General features: G+C 34.5%; 1 protein-coding gene across 6 annotated transcripts in view; it reads left to right on the forward strand.

The window, feature by feature from the left end:
* Positions 1-27,406, forward strand: part of LOC144443220 (rho guanine nucleotide exchange factor 28-like) — a 162,639-nt gene that overhangs the window by 122,786 nt on the left and 12,447 nt on the right. For 3 of the 6 annotated variants that reach the window (XM_078132629.1, XM_078132630.1, XM_078132635.1), the window contains 15 exons: positions 2,305-2,417; positions 6,067-6,217; positions 7,264-7,315; positions 8,619-8,797; positions 10,528-10,631; positions 12,204-12,327; positions 14,092-14,247; positions 14,925-15,004; positions 15,730-15,800; positions 23,295-23,357; positions 24,332-24,394; positions 24,941-25,073; positions 25,436-25,487; positions 25,986-26,038; positions 26,966-27,139. In XM_078132629.1, the coding sequence (XP_077988755.1) occupies positions 2,305-2,417; positions 6,067-6,217; positions 7,264-7,315; positions 8,619-8,797; positions 10,528-10,631; positions 12,204-12,327; positions 14,092-14,247; positions 14,925-15,004; positions 15,730-15,800; positions 23,295-23,357; positions 24,332-24,394; positions 24,941-25,073; positions 25,436-25,487; positions 25,986-26,038; positions 26,966-27,139 (1,568 nt within the window). Of the gene's footprint in view, positions 1-2,304; positions 2,418-6,066; positions 6,218-7,263; positions 7,316-8,618; positions 8,798-10,527; positions 10,632-12,203; positions 12,328-14,091; positions 14,248-14,924; positions 15,005-15,729; positions 15,801-20,823; positions 20,866-23,294; positions 23,358-24,331; positions 24,395-24,940; positions 25,074-25,435; positions 25,488-25,985; positions 26,039-26,965; positions 27,140-27,406 lie in introns of all 6 variants that reach the window. The other 3 variants (XM_078132631.1, XM_078132634.1, XM_078132633.1) reach the window with 3 other exon arrangements.

Below are 27,406 nucleotides of genomic sequence, written 5' to 3' on the forward strand. Positions count from 1 at the left end.
AAAGGGGAAATCCGTGTACACATTTTTTTGCATATTTTTTAACTAACAGCCTCAGGTAGCAATTTTAGTTAGTTGTACAGAGGTGCAGCTGACAGAGATAATGATATGCATGGCATTTAATGAAGCATAGAATGGTTATTTTTCTCGTAGTGGTTGACTGCAGCTTTCAACTGATATTGTTGTCACTGGATAATCCACCGATTGTGTATGTAGTACATGTAGAAGGGGTGTAGTGAGTTTATACTCAATGTATCAATTTCAAGGATGATTTCTTAATGATCTCTGTCTGTCCTAATTAGTCCAATTAATATAAAATGTGTATTATTAATTCACAATCGTCTTTTAAGTTGTGATTAACTGTTTAATGATTTCCTTATTTCTGTAAATTTTATTATCAGCTATTTTAAACACAGATACAGACAGTAAGGACATTTTAATATCACCCGTAGCAACGATACGTTGGGTACATTTATAAATTCATACTACCTGCGTTTTATCTATAGTACATTTCATTAATATACAGTCGTCACACACAAACAAAGATTCTTTTATTTATCATTGAACTGTCAAAAAGGTCATAAAGTCTGTTCGCTTTCAAGAGAAATGTATCGATTTGGTAGTTCATTGACATGACCCAGAACAATGCTAGAGGACATTGTCATTGAAGCTTTTATTTCCCAGAAACTCAGGTTTTGAATTTGTTGTGTGAGAGACCAAAATTTATACAAGGCTTCAAATAAAACGGAATTCAAAAAATTGATATTCTTTAGTATTAAAGTGTAAAAAGGGGTTAAGGCATAGTATATGGTTTATTTACTTAGTTGCCATAGTTATGGTAATGACTGAATGGTTTCACTTTTTACAAAATAAACACAGCTGTTTCATAACATAGTATGTCAACATAACACAGTCTACACATCATGTGTCTGTTCAGTTCTACTTCCCGAAGTCAACGTCTGTATTATGTAGCAAGTGCATACACAGTATTAATAACAGTAGGGTATTCAAATGTAAGGGTTTTTATAAATTATGTCAATGTGCAAATTTACACTGATGATACAGACTACCCTATTACATGTATATTTTCTATGCATGGATTCTGACCACATTTTAAAATGTAGGTGCAGTTTTGAAATATAACTGTGTTTTTGTCAAGGGCGGTATTTTTAAGCAGGTAAAATCTACCTGAGTTCGTTCCCCAGTCATTTTTATCAGGTTTTCCCGTATAATGCATTGGAAACTGCTAATTTTACCAACCTCCCCTCTTTCTGTTACCAGGGTTCCCACCCTTAGCAACAACACTGATAATAGTGATATAGCATTGAATATTCATGATGCTTACTGAGTACTAGATCCCTGCTGCACAGAAAGAGTCCCTGGTCTGTTCATGGATGCAGCACATGCCTTCATTATAAAACATCATGTAATCTGTAAAGGTTAAAGGGAATTCAACATACACACTACTCAGAGGTATATTCACCCTAGGTCACCACAAGATAGCCTTTCTATGTGTATCCCTAGGTCTCTATAAGATATCCTGTCTAGTGTGTCCCTAGATCACTGGAATATACATGTAGATAGCCTGTCTAGGTCCCTACAAGATTTGGCTTGGCTGTCTAAATGCATTGGCTCAGATTTGCCTGTCTTAGTGTATCTATGTGCATTGACTCAGATTTGGTTGACTGTGCATTGGCTCAGGCTGTCTATATACATTGGCTCAGATTTGGCTGTCTACATGCATTGGTTTAGATTTAGCTGTCTACATGCATTGGTTTAGATTTGGCCATCTACATGCATTGGCTCAGATTTAGCTATCTATATGCATTGGCTCAGATTTAGCTGTCTACATGCATTGGCTCAGATTTGCCTGTCTACATGCATTGGCTCAGATTTGGCTATCTATATGCATTGGCTCAGATTTAGCTGTCTATATGCATTGGCTCAGCTTTGGCCATCTAACATGTATTGACTCAGATGTAGCTGTCTACATGCATTGGCTCAGATTTGGCCATCTACATGCATTGGCTCAGATTTGAATATATAAATGAATGAGCCAATGCCATCACTGTGAATACGTAAAGAAGTGTCTTAATATTATGGGCCAAATATTTCATGAAAATTGTATACTATGTGAACATTTGGTCAACCTGGCACTGCCCATCCTATTATATACTAAAGTAATATGTTGCGATTGGAGAGATGGAATATTGTGGACTAACACTTTTTTTGCAGTAAGGAGACTGGAACTTATTCAAAATTTACCAGTATCAGTAATGGCTTCGTTATCTTTTCTTTTTTTTACAGGAAGTACAGCTACTAATAGACCAGTGTCACCTGACAGACCAAAGAGTGAAGCTTCCGTCAGGTCACTTACAGATGTTGGATTAGATGCTGCCCCATTATCATCAGACAATGATGTAAGTTCAAGTTTATAGCTTAGTGTATATTTCACTATTGGGGTAATCGTAAAGATTAACAGAGTCCATCTTAATTATTCTCTGCCTATTTTCACTTCAATGAAGCATCTTGCAGATATACACAAATTATTGGTTTGGATCGCTGCTGTGTCCGATGCTGTCAATAACGTCCCAGTATGTTGCAAATTAGCGAGGAAACTGGATCAGCCAATCACGAAAGGGAAACCTTTTCTGATTGATTCACTACACCACATCACATCATATTATCTATGGAATATATACCCCATCCTCCATTGCTACATGTAATGGGAATAACATTTCCATTGAATATGCTTACAGTTATTGGAATGATTAATTTTTTACATATTAATTTTGTTGATGGAAGGAGGCATTCAGAAATACTTTGCCATAATTAAAACACTATTTTTGTCCCATACCCATGGAAATCATTAACTTTGTATAGATACAAGAAAAAGATTACAGATACTAGGAACAGATTGCTTAGAAGATGTATGATCAATATTTTCTATCAGGAATAACATTTAGATATCATTCCCCAATATTTATCTTCGTTCAGCCAAGGAAAATATGAGTGGCCTAACAGGCCTTTGTCACTACTCGTCTAGCGACTCGTAGGGACAACCCTTAGGTCACAAGTATTTTCCGGCTGAATGAAGAAAAATATTGGAGAATAACATAATTATATTAGCACCAGTAATATCAGTGGGGAAAATAATGGCCATTTTGAACATTTTGACTCATATTTTGAACACTAGAGAACCAGTGACACAGAACAACTAGGGTATAAATTCCATATTTTTGGCTTAAGTATGATGTAATATGTTTTAAACTGTGTTGTGATAAATTATCTTAAAAGTGTCAACAAGTGAAGGTTCTGTACTTAGCCTCAGACAATTTTGTTATGGTGTGTACTTTAGTCTTTAGACGAGATCTTCTTTATACTTTATTTTCTAACTGTACATATATTATCATCGACTGTAGCCAATTAATCTAAAAGCTTTAGTCATCCAATTCAATTCACTTAATTTACTAAATTTAATTTCACTTTGTTTTTTGCCGAAAAGCAAATATAAAATGATCTGCATATTAAAAATGTTAATGTATATATAACATAATTCATGTGTAAAATTAGGAACTGTAAGACTTGTTTATAGTGTTTTATGTAAAGGGACATGGTGATCAACTTCAGAGTATTTTTCTTCATTTTTGTTTCCAAATAAAAAAGGTTACTTATATTTTACCCTTTGCTATCACTTGTCTAAAAACACACAGCCACTGGCAAAACTACGATATAAACTACAGTGATACTGTAGTCTAATTTATAAGACTAAAATGATGCCGTTTAATATTCATACAGTATGAGAATACAGTATGACAGCAGTTTATACGGTGGAAATTTGCCAGTGACCACTAGACACAGTGAATGGTAAAATATAAGCAAACTTTGATTTGGAACCAAAAATGATGAAAAATACTTTCAAGTTGCAGACCATGTCCCTTTAAAGAAACCTTCAACTGTACTACCATCATTGGAATTGAAATGTTCACAAATTCACAAGAATTTATTCATTTAAAAAACTTGACTACCCATAGAATCACATTGCCTTCCTTTTTTCAAAATGATATATTTTTAAACAAAATGACAACTTATTTGAAAATAGGTCTAGTTTGATATTAGTTGGTAATTACTTCATTTGTAAAAAAAAAATATGTATTTATATATAACTTGTCCAGTGAGTCATTTCCGTTTATTTACTACATATTTTTCAAAAATAAAAATAGAGTGAATGAAATTACTGGTACTCTTTGTGATAAAATTTGTAACTTTTCTCTTTTTAAATTTGACTAAAAAACCGATATCAAGGATGAATTTGACACTGAGTATGCACAATGAAAACAAACTGTTTATCTGGGATAGTGGGTTGGGCCTGGTAGTGATGGTGGTGGCTTAGGGGATTTCTAGAGGGGGAAATATTAACTTACAAATATACACATTAGCTTGGTGGCCATCCTCACCATGTAAACAAGAGCATGGTAAAATATAGTATGGCTGCCAATGTGTAAGTGGAGGTGTAAATCGCAATGATACGTATAGGAACTAGACTAGGTGAAATAAAGTACAACTTTGTGTGGTTCCAGACTAACACATTATATGAAAATCCTGTATATTTCTGTAGAAATTGTACATTATACAAACTCCTCTGTATAATATATTCTAACAGTATAATATTATAATCGCTTTCTAGATCTCCACCCTTGTTTCCTGTAAATATTTGACAGCAAAAGCTATAAACAACAAAGTTAGATATTTTAATATTATCTGCATTAAATGTTTTGCATTAAGATTTTGCATTAAAATATGCGTCATCTAAATTTAGACACAAGAATATAAGAACAAATAAATACATATACACAACTCTAATGTGCTCCTGAATGGAACTCTAGCACGGCAAAAACAGAGAGAGAAAAGAAAAATATGACAACTTGAAAACTTCACACACAAAAAAATGAACACAGATACAACAGTATAGGTCTTAGGTTGGATTGAAAACAGATTCATGGCATCTGACTAAAAAAATATATCAGAAATATGACATTTGATATCAGAAATTAATTTATAATTGGCCAGCTCCACAACAAAGTATAAAATCATATTTACTTGGTAACCGCTGTGTGGGATACTAAATGACCTTTCTTTTTAAAAAAAATGTTTTAACTCCAAAGGCAAACACTGAAATGAACTTAAACATTTCAAAAATGTGATGATAAGATCAAAGTTAAAGTCACAGAAATAATTGACAAGTAGAGCTTTGTTCATCTTGCTGGAATTCTTGTCAAGAATCTGCCTTGTTTGTAATCTGTTAATGAACATAATAATCACAGTTCTATTCTTAGTACCTCATATTTTATCCTAGCTAGACCGATAAGGCCAAATATAAAAAAATAATGTGTTTCCATTAACCCGACCAACCCAAGTTTAAAACTGCATTAGCTGTAACTAGAATTGTGAAAAATGTTTTCTTAGTTACAATAACTTACTCATAATATCGTACACTGAACAGTATTGCATCACCTGTGGGTAAACATATTTTTTGTCGCTTGCCACTACACCACATACAATAATATTAACCACTAATTAACAGATATAATATCTTTTTATAAATAATTAGATAATTTTTTAGTGAATATATTATTGGTTATTTGATGAAAAAAAATGTCCCCAGTTGTAACTAGTGTAGGTTTAAGCGTGTGACCCTAAACATTTTTATACCCAAAACTAGTTTTCTCTGTCAATTTTCTTGCCATAGTATCCTTGGTCAAGAATTCATTTTTAAAAATCTTATTCTGGTGATACTTAGAACGATACACTGAAATAAATTTTTATCTTTTCTGACTCTTGACATATTTCACATTTTTGCAAAAAAAGGTATAGCTTTATTGGTACTGCAAACAAGCCACTATTAAAAATAACATCATGCTATTTTTTATTTAAAAAATCGAGCCCAATCTTTCTCAAAATGGCATTTGGTTTAATATTACTTGACCCCCACTGAACTAACTCCATCAGTTACTTTCAGCTCCAATTTATTTTGACATTATTTTCATATTCCTGTTATTTCTTGTGTAGGATATCGATGGAAGTGGTCGACGACGAAGTTTGAGCCAGAGTTCACTGGATTCAGCTACAGATGCACTGTTACCACAGCAACCGGTTCACAAACCCATACAGAAAGCCGTCTCAGTGGGTGCTATTCATATGATGAAAGATGGCGATATCGGTGAGTATGCAAAATATATGTAAATGAGGTCAGAGGTTATATTTGCTGACATCGACAGTATCAGTAACAGTATGAGTAACGTGTACTAATGATTTCAGTGATAATTTGACCTTTTCATAGTTCATGGTTTCCATTATGTGATTGGATGCAAGATGAAAATGTATACAGTAGTTAAAAGCAAAGTGGAAAATCATATGTTAGTACAACTATGTGCCAATAGGATTAGAAAATAATATCTTAAGAAATTGCATTTCACTGGGGTGAGATTTTCTTTAAAGGTCATACGTTATAACATAACCTGAACTGACTCGGTAAACCGAAAATATTTTGAGGTTATAGTTTTAATAGTTAAGGAAAAAAAAAACATGTGAAATCCAAGCATGATGTAATTCAATATTGCCAATAAAATGTGTTGGAGTTGATAGTGGAAAGTACTTTTTAGGTTAAAAAAAAAATGAGGACAAATATCTATGTCGTTTGTTTTAAATGAACCAAAGGGCTTTTTAAAATGGCCTGCATGGTCTTCACCTAGAAATGAATGTACCTCAGTTGTATAAGCTTGTATGAAAATTTGATGCTATTACAACCCATAACCTTTAATGATGTCGGATATTAACAACTTGACGCCCACATTTATGTTCACTTTTCAAGGAGACTCCGAGTAAGGATGGTTCTTAAGCAAGCTTTGTCTGACAAGTGTTTACGTGACATCAGTTGAAAGAGTTTCAGATGTAAAGCCAGCCAATTGTGACATATTGTTGATGATGGTGTCAGTTTTACCATGTTAACTCTTTCAAGCACATCATGTCCGTAATCAACCAACTAAAATTACCTCAGCACGATCATTTTTAGTAGAATTACCCATCTGAAAATGATAAAATTAATGTAGGAATTGATTGACTTCAGATAAGGCAACAACATCTGTAGTGATATTTGAAGTAGTTAATGTTTCCAGATGTTAACATCTGTTCTGATGGTTTTACAACCCCTAGAAAAAATAATGAAATCAACAAAAAATCATGTGTTTGGTTTTGTTTGTTTTTTAGGTGGAAGGCCAGGCATTGCTTCACTGCATTCTGAATCAAGTCAGGAGAAAAGGTAAGTGTGTTGAAGTTTTATTCCTTTTTGTGTTTGTGTCTATCTAGCTAGAGAATATTATGTAAAAGCACTTTTTTTGCAAAACTACTGTGGCTATTATTAGAAGGCTGATAACAGTAGTCTAGTACTAGTAGTAGCAGCACACACACATAGTCGCACATGTGTGTGTGTGTGTGTATGTGTGTCTGTATGTATGTATGTATGTATGTATGTATGTATGTATGTATGTATGTATGTATGTATGTCTGTCTGTCTGTCTGTCTGTCTGTATGTATGTATGTATGTATGTATGTATGTATGTATGTATGTCTGTCTGTCTGTCTGTCTGTCTGTCTGTCTGTCTGTCTGTCTGTCTGTCTGTCTGTCTGTCTGTCTGTCTGTCTGTCTGTCTGTCTGTCTGTCTGTCTGTATGTATGTATGTGTGTGTGTCTATGTATGTGTGTATGTGTGTATGTATGTATATGTGTGTGTGTGTGTGTGTGTGTGTGTGTGTGTGTGTGTGTGTGTGTATGTGTGTGTGTTTGGTTATGCATTTGTCTGTGTGCCAATGTCACTGCAGCACAGATGGTTTGTATTGCCACTTTTACTTAGTCTAACAAATCAAACGTAACCTAACTTCACTCTCCAATCTTTAATCAATCCTAATCTCTAACAACAAATTAACTTGTGTCTGACCAATGCATTTTTACATTTTCAAAAGGTGGGTTTCTTGATTTGTCTATCATTCCTCTTTCTTCAACAACTTATTTCCTAGTCTCACTCTAGAGTTGCTATATTTCTAAAATGTGGTAACATTTTTTCCTGTCCTTAACTGAAAGTGGGGTTTCAATATCACTACACAAAGTTTGCAGTATGTGCACAGTTTTCTGCTGTTCTTCTCTGACCTGGTGCTAAACCTGTAATTGATAGAATGTACTGTGCTAGCTAGTAACTTTGTTGTGATGGTGTTGGTTGTTTCTTCCAGAACTGCTAAGGGTTCATACCTTCTGTTACAAGAATTAATCAAACAGCATGAGTAAGTTGCATTTCCTCTGCATGTGTGCGTGTGGTCACTTGCATATCATTTAAGTTTCCCTTTTTCTTTGCACGGCTGCTTTACCTAGCTAAGAAATACTCACATTGCCATGACGTCTTTCACTTTTATTTTCATTTGAGTGACTGTGATTCCCCCCCCACCCACACACAAGCACCATTGCATTCTCATAATTTTTTCAAATACAAAACCCAGAATATAAAAAAAATTGATGTGAAATCCAATATGGCTGCCATACCGATGGGAATGTAATTTGCTTCTTACCTCCAGTAAGGAACATGATCAGACTCCAGAGATGGAAGGTATGGAGCATATTAGTGATGAGATATTCCAAGATTTCCTTCGGAGTAAGAAAAGGACCAAAGCAAGAATGTCTCTCACAGAATTTCTCAGTGATCCGAGAAACTTTGGTGAAGAAGAAGAACAACAGGTCACGGCAACCAAACTAAGTAAGATCAAAATAGAATCTTTATTTTTTTTTTTACCAATGTTTTACACATACTGTTCAGGTTCTTTAAGAGAAGGACATATTTTTATCTAATTCAGTCCCATGCATTACGTGATAAGACTAGGAGAGATGAACCATCTTAACTGGCTCCCTGTAGAATAGTGGTCAGAGCTCGGGATTAGCAGTCGGGATGTCATGGGTACAAATCTTACTAGAGACTGGGGATTTTTACTGTGAATGACCCAAACCCAGGGTGCGTGTTCTATAGACACAATGGGTAGACTTTATCACTTACAAGAGGAGATTCCTGGAGTAATGACTTGGAACAGGCAGGGACGTTGGTTACATAGAGCCCACAGGTGGTATGTTGCAGGGCCAGGGTGACTCAGGATAGTCTGTGCACTGACTGGGTAAACCTTAACAGTTCTACAATGAAGTGATGTGAAGCATGCAAAATCGCCCTGTCATGTAGTCCCAAACATGAATGGATTTCTGTTGCCATGTGTAATTGTGTTTATGAGTGTATTCATCTTCATGAAAAGAAAATCACTAGGAGCAACACCCAGCACACAAAAAATATGACTAAAAAAAAGAAAGACGATGAACCATTTTATCAAAACAAAATGGTGAGCTATCCCCCACCCCCATCCATGTAATTCCAACCTATAAAACTATCCCCCAACTCCCATCCATGTAATTCCAACCTACAACAAGGCATGATAATATCAAAGCAAACAATGAACTATCTTCCCCTCCCCTTTATGTTTTCAAAAGGAATCATTCAATTTTATGAAAGATTCAGAAACATCTGTTGAGGATATGCGTCCCATATTTTTGGTCAAGATAAGCATTCCAGCAGACATCTCATATGACGAGTGTGATGATATGAAAATCAACTAGACAGGATTTTGTATGATCCCCTTTATCAGTTATTTATGAACAGATATGAGGACACCACAGTATGAAATTCAATATGGTGGTATTAGTATATCATTATATCATATATACTTCTCACCAGAGACATGCTACAGTTGTCTTTATGTAAAACAATCCACTGTGAGTGGGTGATTTTAACTTTTCTGTCTGGGATTTTATCATTTTGATACTTGTGAAACTTTGCAGACATTTCAATTTTCAGCCCCCAAACTGGGGAGGGGGTATATTATAATAATAACTGATTTCCGTCTGTGTGTTCATAATATACCATTTCTCTGACATACAACTTTTGTCAAACTTGGCGCAAAGGTGAGTTATCATGTGGTTGGAGAATATGGTCATTACTGCATGGTGTTCCCTTGTCTGTTCTCCATAGTCTGTGTATAGACCATAATATGTAGAAATGCCAGAATGGTTGACTCATACTGTTTACATATATATTTTGGCGAATGATAAATTTGGCAAAATGGCGATTTTAGGACGTGTCAGAAACACTTTGTTTTGACAGACAGTGCAAAGTTAGGGGAAAGTAGACACTACTGGTAAATAGTTTACCGAGTCTGTCTGCTGTAGTCAATGCAACTATTGCTGACACCTTTGTAGAGAAATTTGACAACTCGTAATTAAGACATCAGGTCTTTTTTCCCCACGGAAAAGCATTTACCTGTATTCAACTAAAATCAGTCCAGCTCAAAAAAAACCATATGACTATAGTGCAGTATACATGGTCTTATGGCTCATAAGAATAAGCCAAGGTTTTTTTGACACTTGTGTATTATTTCCTTTTTTTTGTAGATTTACTACAATCCAGTAAAAGTGAATCAGAGAAGAAGTCAAGTTCACTGAGTAGTAAGGCTCTGAGTTTCTTACGAATGCCAAGTACAAGGCCAAGGAACAAAGTGAGTATGTCTGCAACTAGGCATTGACAACAAAGTTGTTGTCCATATATAGTATTATTGTGTCCATATTTAGTACAAAGATGCCCAAATATGGAAGCAATTATATACATCAATGCCCAACATTGTGTTTAATGGCCAAACATGGTATTATTTTGCCCAAATATAGCAAATCGCCATTATATATATTTATGATGGAATATTGATGTATGACCATATATGGAGTATAATCTAATCATGTGATGATAATGAACCAATCACCACATGGGGAATGTAAAGACAGAGACAATTCAAGTTATTGTAGAATCACTTTCTAATCTTGTGATATTTTGACATGTTGTATCCTGTCGTATCCTGTCATTCTTTGAAGCTATTGAAAATCACTTGGTATCATTATTGGAATGTGTACAACATAGTTTATAGTGCAACTCTCATTATGAGAATGTAAAGATCAGAGTCTGGTGTCAAATGTCAGTCTACAACGAAATTCCATTGAATGTAGCTTGAAGCCTGTCTCAAGCTATGCTAAAACTACCTAACTTACAAAATGAGTTTTTCTTATTGATCACAAGTGTCATCTTTCACTCCCTGGTGTTTAGTTGTAAACAAATTGTTGATAAGGACAAGGTTGGGTGGTGGACTACACAGATTACATGACACACTTGTAATTGTATTTAATTTATGCATCAGACACTTTCAAGTTTACTGCCTGGGTGTATGTGTGTCATATGTCATATGTGTAGTGGACCAGCCAGCCTTGTCCTTGTCAACAATTTGTTTACAATTAAACAGCAGAGAGTTAAAGATTACACTTCAATAGAGAAACTGGCTGTTAGTGGGTAGTTTTAGCACAGCTTGAGACTGGCTTAGAGCTACATTCGATAGAAGGTCGTTGTAGATGCTATAAGCTTATGACATGTAACAGACATTGCAGTACTTTGTCTCAGGTTAAACCAACTGTATCGGTGCATGCAGCAAAACATACCCTTAGTTCACTTTTTAGCCATAAATTCTGATTCAGTCAGTCGAGATATGTCTTTCTTGTGACACTGTACTCAATAATCAGCATATTTTCAAGGAAATCATCTGTTTTTAACCAATAAAATCTGCATGTTGTGATACATTACATCTGGTACTCTGCCAATGGATAGTGAACGATTCGAGTTTTATTATTCATTCTCAAGGTTCAGATTGTGTTCTCTAACTACTCAGTCCAAAATTTCTATCATTGATAGATCAATTCTTCAAGTCCTACAAACTCGTGTTTCAAAAATTTGTCATCAAATGTTTTCTCAAACATTGTTCTTCACGAAAAACGTTTTGACATTTATGTTATCAATGTCCCATTACAAATGATAAGGGCCCCTTAAGTCATTCATGTCCCACTCAAAGTGATAAGGCCCATTAAGTTAGTCATTATTCACTCATAATGATAGACCCTTAACTTGCCCAACTTCCACTCATAATAACAAAACCCCTTAAATGAGTGAATATAAATACTAATGCATTGTATGAAATGTATAAAGTTCATGGTGGAATTGATTTAATAATCTGAGTGAATTTATTTGATTGCAGGGGAAGGACAAGGACAACAAGAATAAGACAACACATCAATTTATGACCATATCGTTTTCTAACTCTACTAAGTGTGACTATTGTGAGAAGTCATTGGTTAATAAAGACGCCCTGCAATGCCAAGGTAAATATGCACAGTTATCTAACTGTAGAAAGTGTGACTTTTGTGAGAATTCATTAGCCCCCAACTTTCACTACCGAGGGGGAGCTATTTGAGCTATTACAATGGGTTCTGTCATCCATCCATCTGTGTATGTATGTATGTATGTATGTATGTATGTATGTATGTATGTATGTATGTATGTATGTATGCATGCTTGTGTGAGTGCTTGCATTCACTCTCATATCCTAGCATGCACCAACTGACTTCAATTAAACCTGGCACAAAGGTAAAATACTATGTAAGATATATGCATGTCCCTTTGTTTTTTGACTGAAGCAAATATGGCCGAATGGCAGCCATATTTGTTGTCAAATTTGATAATTTACATCATAACTTTGGAGGTGTACTAAGTAGCAGCTCAATTCAAGTGCCTATAACCATATTATCAAATATGAGCTTTCTTTTCACCCCTTGACCTTTGACCTTTTAAGTCTTCTTGAAGGTTGAATAGCCAAATTTGTGTTATCTTAGCTTTCGCAGTTGAACTTTCAAGTGATGATGATATTTTTATCATGACTAGAGTTTTACTATGCATGTCACTTACTTTTACAAGTTTGACCTGTATAGCAAAATTGCGGTCATGTTTGTGATGTAAAAGTACATTTTACTTGTTATGTGTATGTGTGGGTGTGTGGGTGTGTGGGTGTGTGTCATTTTATCAGTATTCATATCTGCCATGTGGACACTTATTAAAAGTGTGTGGGAAGATTGACAAAGGCAGTGGGTTTAGAATTGACACGATCTGGCAAGTGTAGGATTTATTGTATGCGGAAGTATAGGTGTTCACCTTCAATGAAGAGCAATGATATGTTTGTATAAGGAAGAGAATGACCTAGCAGACATCTGCAATAACTTAGCAGTAAAAATGTAACCTTGTTTTAAATCATCTAGATAATAGTATCCTGTCCCAAGGATAATAATTAATTGTGAGAAATGTTAGAAAACAGTGTAGTTGTTTGTTACTGTTGTTTCAAAATTATCTCAATGAAAATATTTACACAGATGTTGGTAGATGAGTTTCCAGGTTTGTAACTTATACTATAACAAAGACAGACATTGTGTGAAAATGTGGCACAACTCAAAAGAGATTCTATCAGTTGCAAACACCAGGCTGCATACAATTAGAGCTAGCTGCTGTCTGGAAATATGAGTCAAGTGTATTTGTAACGTTATTGAACGATATGACGGGTAAAATTATATGTCAGTTCTACTTTGGACATGTGCTCAGTCATGAGGCAAAAAAAAAATTGTGTGTTTGTGATAACCCGACCAAACCTAGTTTAAGCTTCCGACCCTGAACATTTTTAAAAATGATTTAAAACAAAACGATAAGAAATTCTTTGTCTTCTTGACCTTCGTGCATGTCTGTTTTCTTTCTCAAGTCCTATCTGTACATATTTCATCCTTTTTGTGCTTGATGGTTCAAATTTGCAGGCATTTACATAGACTGTAAGATATGTCGTGACGTTTCGCCCTCACCGGCCTCCTCTCAAGGGGTTGGCCGATGTGTGAGGGTGCTCCGTCACGGCATAACTTATAGACAAGCATTTACATGAACATGCCCAAAGACAAATTGATACAAGGTGTAAGTTTAACTTTGATACAACAAACAGTAATAGATAATGATAATAAAGAAATTATTAATTTCATTGTTAACTATCTGTTTTTTTTGTCTGTCCTTAAATTTCCTGTTTTGATAATTTTGTTCTGTTGTTTCTTCACCAGTGTGTTCAATAAATGTCCATGACAGTTCATGTAAAGATAATATGGGTGTTTGCTCTAAGCTTCCTAAACATCCCAAACAATCTCAGAGGTCCACATCAACAAGTTTTCGTGATAGAAAACTGCCGATGAGTAAAGTACAGTCTGCCAGCATGACAAGTAAGTATACTCATCTATTGTATCTTATTTTAGTCTTGTCATCAAAGTTGACCAAACTATAACCCCTTCTACTGTACCACTAGTCTTGACTTTTTCTGTCATTTTGTACCAGTAGTGTACTTTCATTGAGAGAATGAAGAGTGGTTTGATATTCTATCCATAAATTTAGACCTTAAAAACAGGAGAAATGTGTAAAAAAAATCTGGCAGTTCGGATGTACTGAATAGGTGCAATATTGATCCTCAATAAAACTGGTCAAATTTCCAGAAGTTTGATTTTTGAAGAAAAAAAAGACACCTTTCCAAATTACCTTTTCTATGTCTAACCATTTTGATAGTGATGAGAATGGTACTCTTAACAAAAAAAATTGCCCATGCACGACTTTGCCATATTTTGCAATATGTACACTGTTAGAGAATTAAAAGTGATTTGGTAATCACAAATACCACATATATATTACTGGTAGAATTATTAGTTCTACTCATCTCAATCTTGCACCCATTACTTCAACTGTGCTCTCAATTCCATTTAAAGGGACACTCAGTTTCACCTCAGACAAAATAACAGATGGTTACCCCAAAAGTGGGCCTGTTAAAACCACTGAATAGGCTAGGACCTGTATTATAACGGTCAGTAATTCTAAATTTTCATGTCTTGTGTACTTACCTGTATTTCAGCTCTGCAATCCTCCCAGTCGTTTAGTGGAGTTAAAGAACGGCCCAGATCAATGTACATACCAGCCAAGCCGGGACAAAGTGTAAGTCATAATACTGTCTGACATTCTCTTCTTAAAATGTCAAAAATATCAACTATTGTAATACATTAAACATTATCAATTGCAGAATTTATGTTTTACAGATCTTTTATATAAAATGTAGTTATGGGTGTTGCCGGAATCAAATCCTACAAACATTACATAAATTTGGAATTAATTACAGTCTCGTTAGTTCAGTGGAGTTGTGTAATGGCCCATTATTCAATCTCAGATTCCCGAATGGATCATTCTTTTACTTTAGTGCAGGACCAACTTTTTTCTATAGCACTGCTAGACATACATGTATGTTTTTACTTACTAAAATATTCCTCCCAATCCAACATGAAGTCTTTTATAAATATTTGATTTCTGCATCCAATAAAATGCAAAATTTACAGCTCAGGATAAAACTACTATATATTGTCCTCGTATCTTCACAAGGACTGCATCTTTCAACTTCGACCCTTGACCTTTATAAATTATAGAGTTGACACAACACCCCCCCCCCCCCCCCATATTGTACACAAGGTTGTGTTAGTACTATATCTTTTGGATCATTTGATCACTATGTTTAAATTATACATCATAGCTAATAAGGTTATTGATTCAAGTTTCTAAACTTCTAATTTTAAGACAAAATACAAGACATATTGATAATAAGAGTGCGTCCCTAATAATATTGTGACTTGTTTTAATTTGAATTTTACCCTTTCTTCTCGCTATAACAGAATTCACTGCCAGCAAGCTACTCTGTTGGCAAATTGTCATCAACATCTCCAGCCAAAACCAGCAGTCTTGGGTAAGTATCTTAGAGAAAGAAAACCACTCACATTTATAAAATTCAACTTTGTATTGTTTAAATAAATCCATTGAACTATTCCAACAATTTAGTTCTTTCTTATTTTCAATGAATAATTTTGCATATTTTTTTCAAATTATTTTAATTTAATAGTGCAAATTTTCAAAATTTTATGAATGAGTAAGAACAAGGGATCATAATAGTCTATTTTTCAGTATTCACATTAACTTTTCTTTTGATTTGGGAGAAAATTGTGATACATTTGTATTTTATTCAAATTTAAAATTCCTTTTTTGGTTTGTCATTTGGTATTTTTCCATGATTCTTAATTTCAAAATATGCCATTCATAATATGATTTACCCCAGCCAACTCAAAATAGAGCTTACAAGGTCCGAACGTTTTTTGAACTTGAAGTGTAAATTTAGGGGCCAGTTATCTATGATATCCTAATTTCAGAACCACTGTTTTAGTATACACTCACATTTTGCCATACTAAAACTGCTATCAAGATAAAAGTAAATGTAAGCCTACTATATAATGCACATGATGTCCTGTATGTTGTGTTTTGACATTCTTTTAATACATATCCACATTCACTACATACTAAACATATCTGTTGCGTTTCTTGGAGTGTTGTTTTTCTCTTGTCTTGCTGTGATTCTACCGGCTTCCCATATTTATAACACCAATGTTCATTTCTTCTCATGTTTCACTATCAATTTATTTGTATGACCTTCTGTTAAAACTCATCATCGTTCAAATCATTATTAACTCTTAATGTAGAGGAAATTTTTTAAACCCTTCCTTGCATCTGTAGTTGATTTCATTAGTCTGACAGCACAGGAAGTATTAGATGGATAGAATTTCATAATGTAGGTGGGTGGGTGGGTGGGTGGGTGGGTGGGGAGAATATATGCAATAAAAGACTTTTGTCACTATTTTATACAAGATCAATGTTGAATGACAGTTTAAAATGATAATGGCATATGAAGAGGTAGTTCAAATAAGATTGAAGTGTGTTGAAGGGTAGGTGAAATGAGATTGATGTGTGTTGAGGGGTGGGTGAAATGAGATTGATGTGTAGAAGGGTAGGTGAAATGAGATTGATATGTAGAGGGGTAGGTGAAATGAGATTGATGTGTAGAGGGGTAGGTGAAATGAAATTGATGTATAGAGGGGTAGGTGAAATGAGATTGATGTGTAGAGGGGTAGGTGAAATGAAATTGATGTATAGAGGGGTAGGTGAAATGAGATTGAAGTGTATAGGGGTCGGGTAGGTGGAATGAGATTGATGTGTAGAGGGGTAGGTGAAATGAGATTGATGTGTAGAGGGGTAGGTGAAATGAGATTGATGTGTAGAGGGGTAGGTGAAATGAGATTGATGTGTAGAGGGGTAGGTGAAATGAATTGATGTGTAGAGGGGTAGGTGAAATGAGATTGATGTGTAGAGGGGTAACTGAAATGAGAGTGATGTGTAGAGGGGTAACTGAAATGAGATTGATATAGAGGGGTAACTGAAGTGAGAATGAAATGTAGAGGGATAATGGAAATGAGATTGATGTGTAGAGGGGTGGCTAAAATTGAGCAATTGATCAGTAGAGGGGTAGTTGTTTCTGTCATAATATCAACCCCTTCAATAAAAATACCCACCTTTTCAGTTTTTACAGATTTTTATCTGAAAATATATGAAATTACAAGGTTTCTGTTTCCTAATGCTTAGAGGTATACTAGATTGAAGAGAGGGTTTCTCTCCTTGGCTGCTCATCATGTGTAAACAAAGGTTCCATTTGAGTTCTCAGTCGTATATGTACTGATGAACACTGATAGAATTGCTGTGGGCTGGTAGTTTTTAATAACAATATTAACAGATTTTAACATCAACTTAAAATCAGTTTCCCCTAATAACTAACAAACATAATAGTAATACCAAGTTCTTTATAATTATCAAATATTAATAAAACTGATTTTCTCTATACTAATATTCACAAAAATTAACAAATAGGTTCATTTGGATATTGAAAAATGAATCCTCGACAGGGTAAATGATCAGCTTATTCTAGTTGTCCCCCTCAGATAGGGTGAAGTATTTGATGCTAAATATGTGATCGCCAAACCTCATTGATAGTAAAAGACAATCCCCATAAACCATAATCACCATTCTCTTATCAACCTCTGATTATTGATGTGGGTATGACAATGAGTAAGCTAGACTATATCATATTTAGCCATATCCCCCTCCTCTTCCCCCCTCCCCCACCCCATTTTAACGTGGAATAGCAAAACCTAATGATTCAAAACTCAACAACGGATAGCCTGTTTATGTAGAGTATATGTCATGTGAAATTTACATAAAATATTTTGTCAATTTTTGGATTATAAAAATCAAAATTTGATAATCAGTTTGCAAAAAACTTGACAACCCATCCAATTTGACTGCAGGATATTGTAATTTTTGTGTTTTTTTTATAGTAACACTTGACTGGTTGATATTGACATGTTTGCCTTCAAGATGGGTATCTTGGGGCTCAGCTGACAGTTCATCACTTTTTGCCATCAGATACAGAACTCAACTGAAACTCACTTTTTTGTAGATAGCACTTAGGAGCTCAGCTGACAGCTCATTAGTCTTGCTATCAGTTAGGAATGCTCAGCTGAAAGTTATTGGGAAGGGGGAGGGGGAGGGGATAGGGTTGTCAGTTGAAATATCATTAATAGTAGCTGACATCAATGTAACCACATCTTAGAAGGCATAATGTCATTAGTCAAACAGATGTTGCTTGTAAGATTCCCAAAGTGTAAGTTCTGTTACGTCCAAATGTGTGAGATATAGTATCCTTATCCCTGTTTAGGGTATTTGTCACTTATTGAACTTTCAGTCATATTTTGTTTATGTTATGTTATGTTATGTTATGTTATGTTATGTTATGTTATGTTATGTTATGTTATGTTATGTTATGTTATGTTATGTTATGTTATGTTATGTTATGTTATGTCATGTCATGTCATCCATGCCATTGCTGTTAGTTATGTTACTGCTATGTTGTTATGTTATGTTATGTTATATTATGTCATTGCTATGTTAGTTATGTTACTGCTATTTTATGTTATGTTATGTTATGTTATGTTATGTTATGTTATGTTACGTTAGTTATGTTACTGCTATGTCATGTCATGTTATGTTATGTTGCATTGATTATGTTTTCTCTAGGGTATATATACATGATCCAACTTGTATGTTATTTGTGTTTTTTATGTTCTGTATCCACACTATGTCCCATACACCATACATGTTTATTGTGTACTCTTTTTTTTAAATACATAATTTAAGTTTGAAGTATGTACAATATTTTCCTATGTTACATTTCGCGTAAATATTGGGTTATGTTTTCTGTATGTTATTATGTTCTGTATATTATGTTACTTTACTCATGTTCTTGTGTTAGATTTCCATTTTCACAATATTGTTATATGTTTTGTATAGCTATGGGTTCTTCCGGTCATTCGGGATGTCTCAGCATTGTGATTTGATGTCTCCTGTCACTTAACCTCATCACATGGTGTGGGGTTACTATGTCGTTATGTAATGTCACTGTTTCACATTTCCATTCATTCACTTGTTTATAGTGAATTCTGCTTGGCTGTGTAAAGGATTATCATCCTGCTTCAAATTAGAAATCACAATCTACCAAAAAAATACTCACTGTAAAGTAGTGCAAAGAGCGGAGCGTAAAAATACACTTACTGAAATTTTACTTTCTAAATGCAGTAGATTAAATTCAGTGCTTTCAGAAGTAACATCTTGTATCAGCACAGAGCCTCAAAGTAGTACAGCATTAAATATCTACATAGTTTTGCGTAGTGCCAATGAATAAACTGCTCTCTGCATCAATACCACAATGTGACTATAATGCCTGCAAAAATAATAAACCTAAAGAACTGTCACCTACAGTCTAACATAGCATTACACAATCGTCCAATTCTGCCATGCCAAGCCTGTCTGCTCTCTTCTTCACTCAAATATCTTTCCGGTAAATATGCAAAGCACGCTTTTTGAACAAATCTAATTTTCTTTATCTTTTGCAACACAAATTCATATAAAAGTCAAATCTGCTTTATATCGGGGCTGTATTGTATCCACTTCTACAAATGCTCAATAGATCTGCTGTCTACACTACAAGTACTATAAAATTGGCAAAGCCTGCTTGAGAAATACATCTTGTCACTCTTCTTGCAACACAAATTCAAATGTTAAAAATAAAACATGCACAACACCCGATCTTTGTTGGGATGGTTTCATTACACTCAGTCTGGTTCTGAAAATAAAATGATGCAAAATGTAGTTTCTTTATTTCAAAACTGGCAAAGTGGAATTAGTTTTGGGTGAAAATTCTTTCCAAAGGGGAACAAATTACGACTGTGCATGCCTTTTATTGATTGTTTTTTTTTTCAAGAGTGTGTTCTTTTTGGCAAAATTTGGTTTTATCTACTGAAAAACTTTACTTCGCATGATTTTTAGTCGTCTGTGGATATCTTTTCTTGAGTCTTTCTCTGTAGATGAATTTCTTGCCTATATTGCAGTTTTCTTATTATTATATTAACTGACTAACATAACATGACAATCTTGGATCGATTGCTAGAAAAGCATGCTTCTAATTGATTGACAATGCTATAGAATTAACAAACAAACAAACAAATCAAATCAAACCAATTTCAAACTGAAAATAACAACTTTTTTCTTTTTTTTTCCCTCTTGAAATTTTGTGCTTTTTGACATTTTGTCCTATTTCAGATGAAATTAATCACTCACCAGAGAGGAATCATGAAAAGTACTGATGATATACATACGACCTTTAACCCCAATATGATTTATGCATATGACCTTTAACCCTATGATATGCATACAACCTTTAACCCCATTTCTACAAACCACTTACGAAATATTAATTCTACCATCAAGTAGACAAATAAGGTTTATTATTGATGTAACCATGGTAACCCATCACTCTACGAATTAACTTCTAGGCGTTGGCATTGGCACCGAGCGGCGGTCAAGTTAGGGGTCAGGTTAGTGTGGTCCCTAAACCACTGCTGAACCAACAATCCTGATTAGTATAGTGTTAATACTAGTTGTTCATGCGTAACATTCAGTTTTAATAAAAGTAAAATTCTCAAGCACTTCCATGGTGGCTTTTAGGCAAGAACATTATTTTAAAGAAACACACTTTTGACGTACTGTCTTTACTCGGTTTCAGTACAGATAGAAAATAAACATAAACAGATAATTTCTTTTTTTAAAATTTTGTTGCATAGATTTAGGATTAATTAGTTCAAAGTGTTGGAAAAAATAATGTCAACAAATGACAACACTTTAATTTATGATGAATGTTTTTCCAAGACGACTTTGGAGAAAAAATTTAATTCTGTTTTCTAAATACTGCAGCTACTGTGTAATCTATCCTAAAATAATTTGGCATATTAAAGATGTCTGCTTCGTGCAGTGACTCGTTTGAAAAAAAACAAAAAAACAACAACAACAACAAATTTGTATGTATGCATATCCAGCCAATTTCTATCAACAGATTTGTTTGTCTAACTGCACTATATTCTGACAAAATATTTCATACCATTAAAAGTCAGTACTTTACAAAAAATGGAGAGAGTAACAAAATTGATAATATGCAAATGAACTAAACTGCTAAATAAAAAGGGCGAAATTTTTTGCATGCTATGTGTGAAATCTGGTTTGGTCGCTATGCTATAAAAAAAAATCAAAAAAATACATGCTTGTGTTCAAGTGAACTAGCTCTGAAGTCTGATGTCTTGAATTGCTGTGGTCTGCAGTGGTGTTTGTTCATGCATGACATGCTTATCATGTGTCTGTAAGCTGTTTTTCCATTGGCTCATATTTGATGCCTTTACATAAATAAACCAATCAAGTATCCAGACACAAATATTTTTGGTATTACTACCACATAGCATTGAGTATGTAGTGTTTTATGGAAATGAAAGCGTTTTGTCTCTTAGGTTTGAAAAGAGAAGTAGACAGTGAAACTCAAAAAAAATGTCAGCTAGGAAAACAGACAGTCTTTCAGTAAACAGCGCCCTCTTGTGATAGACATTGCAGTGATGTAGTTAAGAGAAAAAGTATATGTTTACCGATACAGGAATATCATCAAACAACAAATTGCTAACTAGCTTTCTTTTTTCAAATCAAGAAATAATTCTGTAGCATAGAACAAAGATATTGCAGATTACATTCAAAGTAGTTACTGGAATTCAAGATGGCTAAAAAATAAATAAAAAAAATGTAACTTTGTTTGAAAAGGAGCTGAAACAAGTTTTCATATCAAATAAGCATATGTATTTATGAATTTTTTGAAAATTCAGTGTAGAAAGCTTAAACTAATGATTAACAAATCGACAAAAATGTGCAATACATAATTAGAATGATACTTGATAAATTTGCATCACAGCAGCCCATACCACTAGAGGGCGCAGTCTAGTGGATAGGTCTAATTTTAATGATTCACCAGCCACCAAGGAGTGCACATCTTTATATTGATACCAGACATTAAATATAATTCTTTCAAGTGATCTCTTCCTATTACACTTTAATGTTTTTATAAGAAATTATCTTTTTTTTCCTACCATCTACTTCTCACTGTGCATGTACTTTTAATACACAAGGAGTCAAATATGCACAATTTGCACTTTTTAGATCTGCTCCCCACATACCCTCCTCCGACCCATTGACGTTAAACAAACGTTTCCTGTATTAAAAAAAAAAAAGCTTTAAATTTTATGATACCATTGCAGCGACTTATAGATTAGTTTTACCCCGAAACTATTTATTAATTTGTAGCTGGAAAACAGAAGACTAAAAACTAAGACTTTTCTCTTTCTCTCGCAGGATAGCTATATAACCTTTCCCGTAACTACCCACTTAAATCCAAATTAACTAGCCACTAAAATCCTACTAGGCATCCTTTCTTGAACCAATGAATTATTGCTAACGTACTTCCTGTTTAAAAACAAACAAACAAACTACTTTTATGTAATTCAGGGTGTATTTCATGATTTGTCTCATCTCTGCTATGTAATAAGTTAAAAATAACATCCCCATTTCATAGCTTGTATTGGTTCGATCCATGCAGTACACATACGTAATTATTGGGTCATACCACTAACCTGAGAAAATGAGGGGTTACTTGTTAACCACCCCATCTGCTTTACTAAAACATCCATGTTGCTGTAATATCATTTCAGCGTTCCACTTTGTTTATTGAAATTTCGTTTTTGTATTCTGTCCTTCGTCTAATTTGTTGTTTGTATATTATTTCTGTTTTGTGTCCCACTTTCCAGTATCTGTCTTCTTTTCATGAAAATGGTGATGTATATACAATTCATCATCATTTTCAAACTATTTTTTAATTTATTTTCAATTATTGGAACTTCTTTTTTTTATTTCATTGATTTCATTTTCTCCTTTCTAGTCGGCAAAGACGAGAACTCTTTCATGCCCTTCATCGACAGCATTCCAGTAGTTCATGTGGAAGGTGAAATCTCTTCTCCCTCTTCTAAGGTCCCCGAAGGTCATAGGTCACAACCTGGTTTTATGGCTCGCCTCACACTCCTTATCTCTCATCTACTCAATGCTTTACAATAAAAAACCAATGAAGCCCTCCCTCTGTATCGTTTGGTTCTACCCTTGGTACCACTATAAGTACACCTACCCTAATGAAAAAAATGGTGAAAAGAGTCAAATTCAGAACGAACAAACAAACCTTCAGTAAAATTTCTGTTTATTGATAGACTCATAGACTCGTGGGTTCTGATCCTGGTCTATGTTATGTTAGCGACTAGTGTTCCAAGAAACAACAACATTCGTTATTCTGCTGTGTTGTATTTCTCAGTGATAACAACAAACTTCTTTGTTGACGCCTTACTCAAAATGACAATCCTGATTTGTGAAGTAGTTCATCTCTGTTCAAACCAATATGATAATGACGACTAAAGCTAGGATTTTCCTATGATTGAACACTGTCATGATGTTTCTGTCAAAAATCTGGTGTATCACACAAAAGGATGTTTGAAAAACTTGTGTATACTATAAAACAAGAAACCTTCACAAGGAAAATAAGTGCATCCAGTATACCTCATATACATGCCTAGAAGCTATTTGTTCAACCTTCGTCATACACCGCCAACTTGACTCATTGATACGATGAGATGGAGAGAGTTGTGAGCCATAAAACTTAGGATGAATGCACATAGCGTACACTTGCATGTCATCCATATGGTTCGGTCGTCACCGCATGATCAGTAGAGAAATTTTAGGGACAAAATGAAAATTGTTGCATGTGTATCTGCATGCAATGTTTACAGACTCCTGGCATGCCTGTCTCTTTCTGTCCCCCTCCCCCTACCCCTCCTACTCCTCCCACTCTATGAAAAACCCTCCTTTTCTGTTAATCAAGTATTTGCAATTTGAGACTTATGTTAGTGTTGTCTTTGGCATGTCTGTTTTCAGTCAGCCCATAAGTGAAGAAAACGAAGTCGATCTGACATTTTACAGCTCACATGCACAGAGCAAGTAAGTTTAACTCTCAAACGGAAATGCTGGGTAAACCTTGGATGCCCAATCGATGAAATCAGAAAAAAGAAGAAGAAAAAACTAAACAACTAAACATTGATATTGGAGTTGTACTAACCATCTTTGTTTGATAACCAAATACTATTTTGAGTTGTGAGCCGGTCAGATTTTTTTCAATTTTAAATTGTTTTTGAAAGTGTGGTTATTTGACATAGTTGATTTTTTGTAGTACATATTAATTGCATGCTGTTTTCATGTTGTGCTGAGTTATTTAAAAAAAAAAAGCATACATGTATGTCTTCATAGCAATCATTAAGCAAATAAATAGCAAGCTGTACCACCATTGTAAGATTTCCCTTTGTTTTTTTTCCTTTTCCAATATGGCCGACAATGCTTTGCAAAATGCTTGAATGTGGTTTGTGTGAACATGTAGTGCAATCATAGTGTCTGGCCACCAGCTACCTGTCATTCAAAAAATGTATAAAGGGTTAAAATGCACAGACTTGATATGAAAATAATTAGTGAAATTGTCCTTTGACCTTTCAGCATCTCAGAGACTATATCCGTTTCCATGGAATCGCTGGACGAGACGGCAGATGATGTCGATTTTGATGATGATCCGGATTTAATGCTGAAGGGACCTGAACCAGAATCATGGAGTGTCACGGTTGACAAAAAGGTGAGTTTACTAGTAGGGAAACCAATCAGAATCAAGATTGAAATTTATGAATATGCATTAATTCAAACAGACCAATTAGAGTGGAAGGGAAGAAATGAATACACCAATCAGGCTTTAATGGAATGAATATTCATTATTTACAAAGTTAAAAATGCAAAATTATGTGTCTGTACTTGAATGGCTGTGTGTGTGTGTGTGTGTGTGTGTGTGTGTGTGTGTGTGTGTGTGTGTGTGTGTGTGTGTGGCTGCATGTATGTGTGTTTGAATATCTGCATGTATCATATTCGTTTGTGCTCATGTTTATGTCACAAAAAAGAAAATCTGAGAATGGTCATACTGAAAAGTTTCCACTTTATTTTCAGACTTTGAAAAAGATGAGTAATAAAGATATCAAAAGACAAGATGTTATTTTTGGTAAGTGAGATTTGATTAACATTATTTTGATAAGTGAGATTTGATTAACATTATTTTTGGTAAGTGAGATTTGTGTAATGCCGACTAAAACAATCAGTACCCTACTGTGGTGGTTAGCAAAATGTTAAGTTTCAAAGTAGAGATGTAGGTTAGAAGTAATTTTATTGAATAGATCGATCAATCAATCAATCAATCAATCAATCAATCAATCAATTTCTATAGTACTAGTTTCCAGCGCAATGTTCTGTTCAGTAGTGCTGAATGGCTAAAGCACACCGTATGCTTTGGTGAACAAATAAGTCTTCAGTTTTGTTTCTGAAACAATCCAGGCTGGAGGCTTGGTGAATGTCAAGTGGCAAAGAGTTCCATAGTTTGGGGGCGACATATAAGAATTAGAGGCAGAAGGAATCATTGAGTAAAAGTTGTTGTCTTGAAGGATACACTTGGCAATCAAACAAGACACTAATAACTGATTTTACGATACTAATTTTTCTACAGAGTTGATTCAGACGGAAAAACACCATGTTAGAACGTTGAAAATAATGCAAAAGGTAAGGCATGGGATACAATGCTTTGAAGAAGGTTTTTGAAAAAGAAAAAAATGGAATATCTTGTATAAAGATGGGAATATTTGACAGCAGTTGATATGTTCTAGAATGAAAACAATCTAGGAACAATTATCTGCAAATGACATTAATTGATGACAAATTATTTGATATCATATTAATTATAATATTTCATATTTATATCAGTGTAAGAAAGAAGTTTGACAATATCTGAATGGTTAAAGATCTGATAACATTACATATTGCCAATAATGGTTTCTGTATATTTATAAACTGACCTCGTCCATACACATGAGGTCACTACCAGAATCTACCACAAGAGGGCGCCAATCACATATAATTCTTAGCAGCGTGTCATCAAATTGTTCTGTATATTGCTCTTTTGCTGTTATTACTGCCCTTTCTGTTGACATTCAAAAGTATCTTTCTCATTGGAAAACTTTTAAACACCTTTGTTTTTTCACAACCATGTTTGCATCTGAATTTACTATGTGGACAATATACCGGTACTCTGTGTATTATATTTGATCACCTTGGCCCCAACTCAGTACTTATTTCATATAATGTCATATGTATACATACACCTGCTGTCAACTATTTTGAGTACACTGTCCCACCTAAGATGTTAGGTTGAGTGTTGTACCTTGTATATGCATGAATGTATGTGTCTGTCTGGCCGTCCATCCCTCCATCTGTCTATCCCCCCATCTGTCTGTCTGTCTGTCCATCCATCTGCCTGTCTGTCCATCCCTCCATCTTTCCGTCCCTCTGCCTGCCTGTCTGTCTGTCTGTCTGTCCATCCCTCCATCTATCTGTCTGTCTCTCTGTTTGTTCTTGTATATGTCTGCATCTTATTGTGTGCATTTAGTCAAAGATTGATATCCAGTACTTGTTTCCTTTGATTATTCCTAGATATTTGTTCATGGAATGCAGAATGAACTTCACATGGATCAGAGTATAATTGATAAGATGTTTCCAATGCTTGGTGAAATCATTGAGATCAACACAGCATTTTTAGATAAAATGAAGACAAGACAAAGTAATGCACTGGCTATCGACAAAATAGGAGACGTTCTCGTGGACCAGGTAAAAAAAATTATGCGTTTTTTTCATTCCAGATCCTTGTATAGTAATGTTGAAAGTTAATGTGGAGGTGAAATTTTAATTTCTACTTTTCAGTCAACAATACAACAGTTTAGAAAAGGATAAATGAGCAATCACAAACAGTGGAATTTAAAGGGCAACACCACTCCAGGAAATAGAGACACGGATTCTGGAGAGTCATTTCATGATGTTACATCATCTACAACTACTTGTGATTTCAGAGAAACATCAAGTTGATCTTGTGCCTTT

This window comes from Glandiceps talaboti, chromosome 12, assembly GCF_964340395.1.
Source record: "Glandiceps talaboti chromosome 12, keGlaTala1.1, whole genome shotgun sequence".
Classification (NCBI taxonomy): domain Eukaryota; kingdom Metazoa; phylum Hemichordata; class Enteropneusta; family Spengelidae; genus Glandiceps; species Glandiceps talaboti.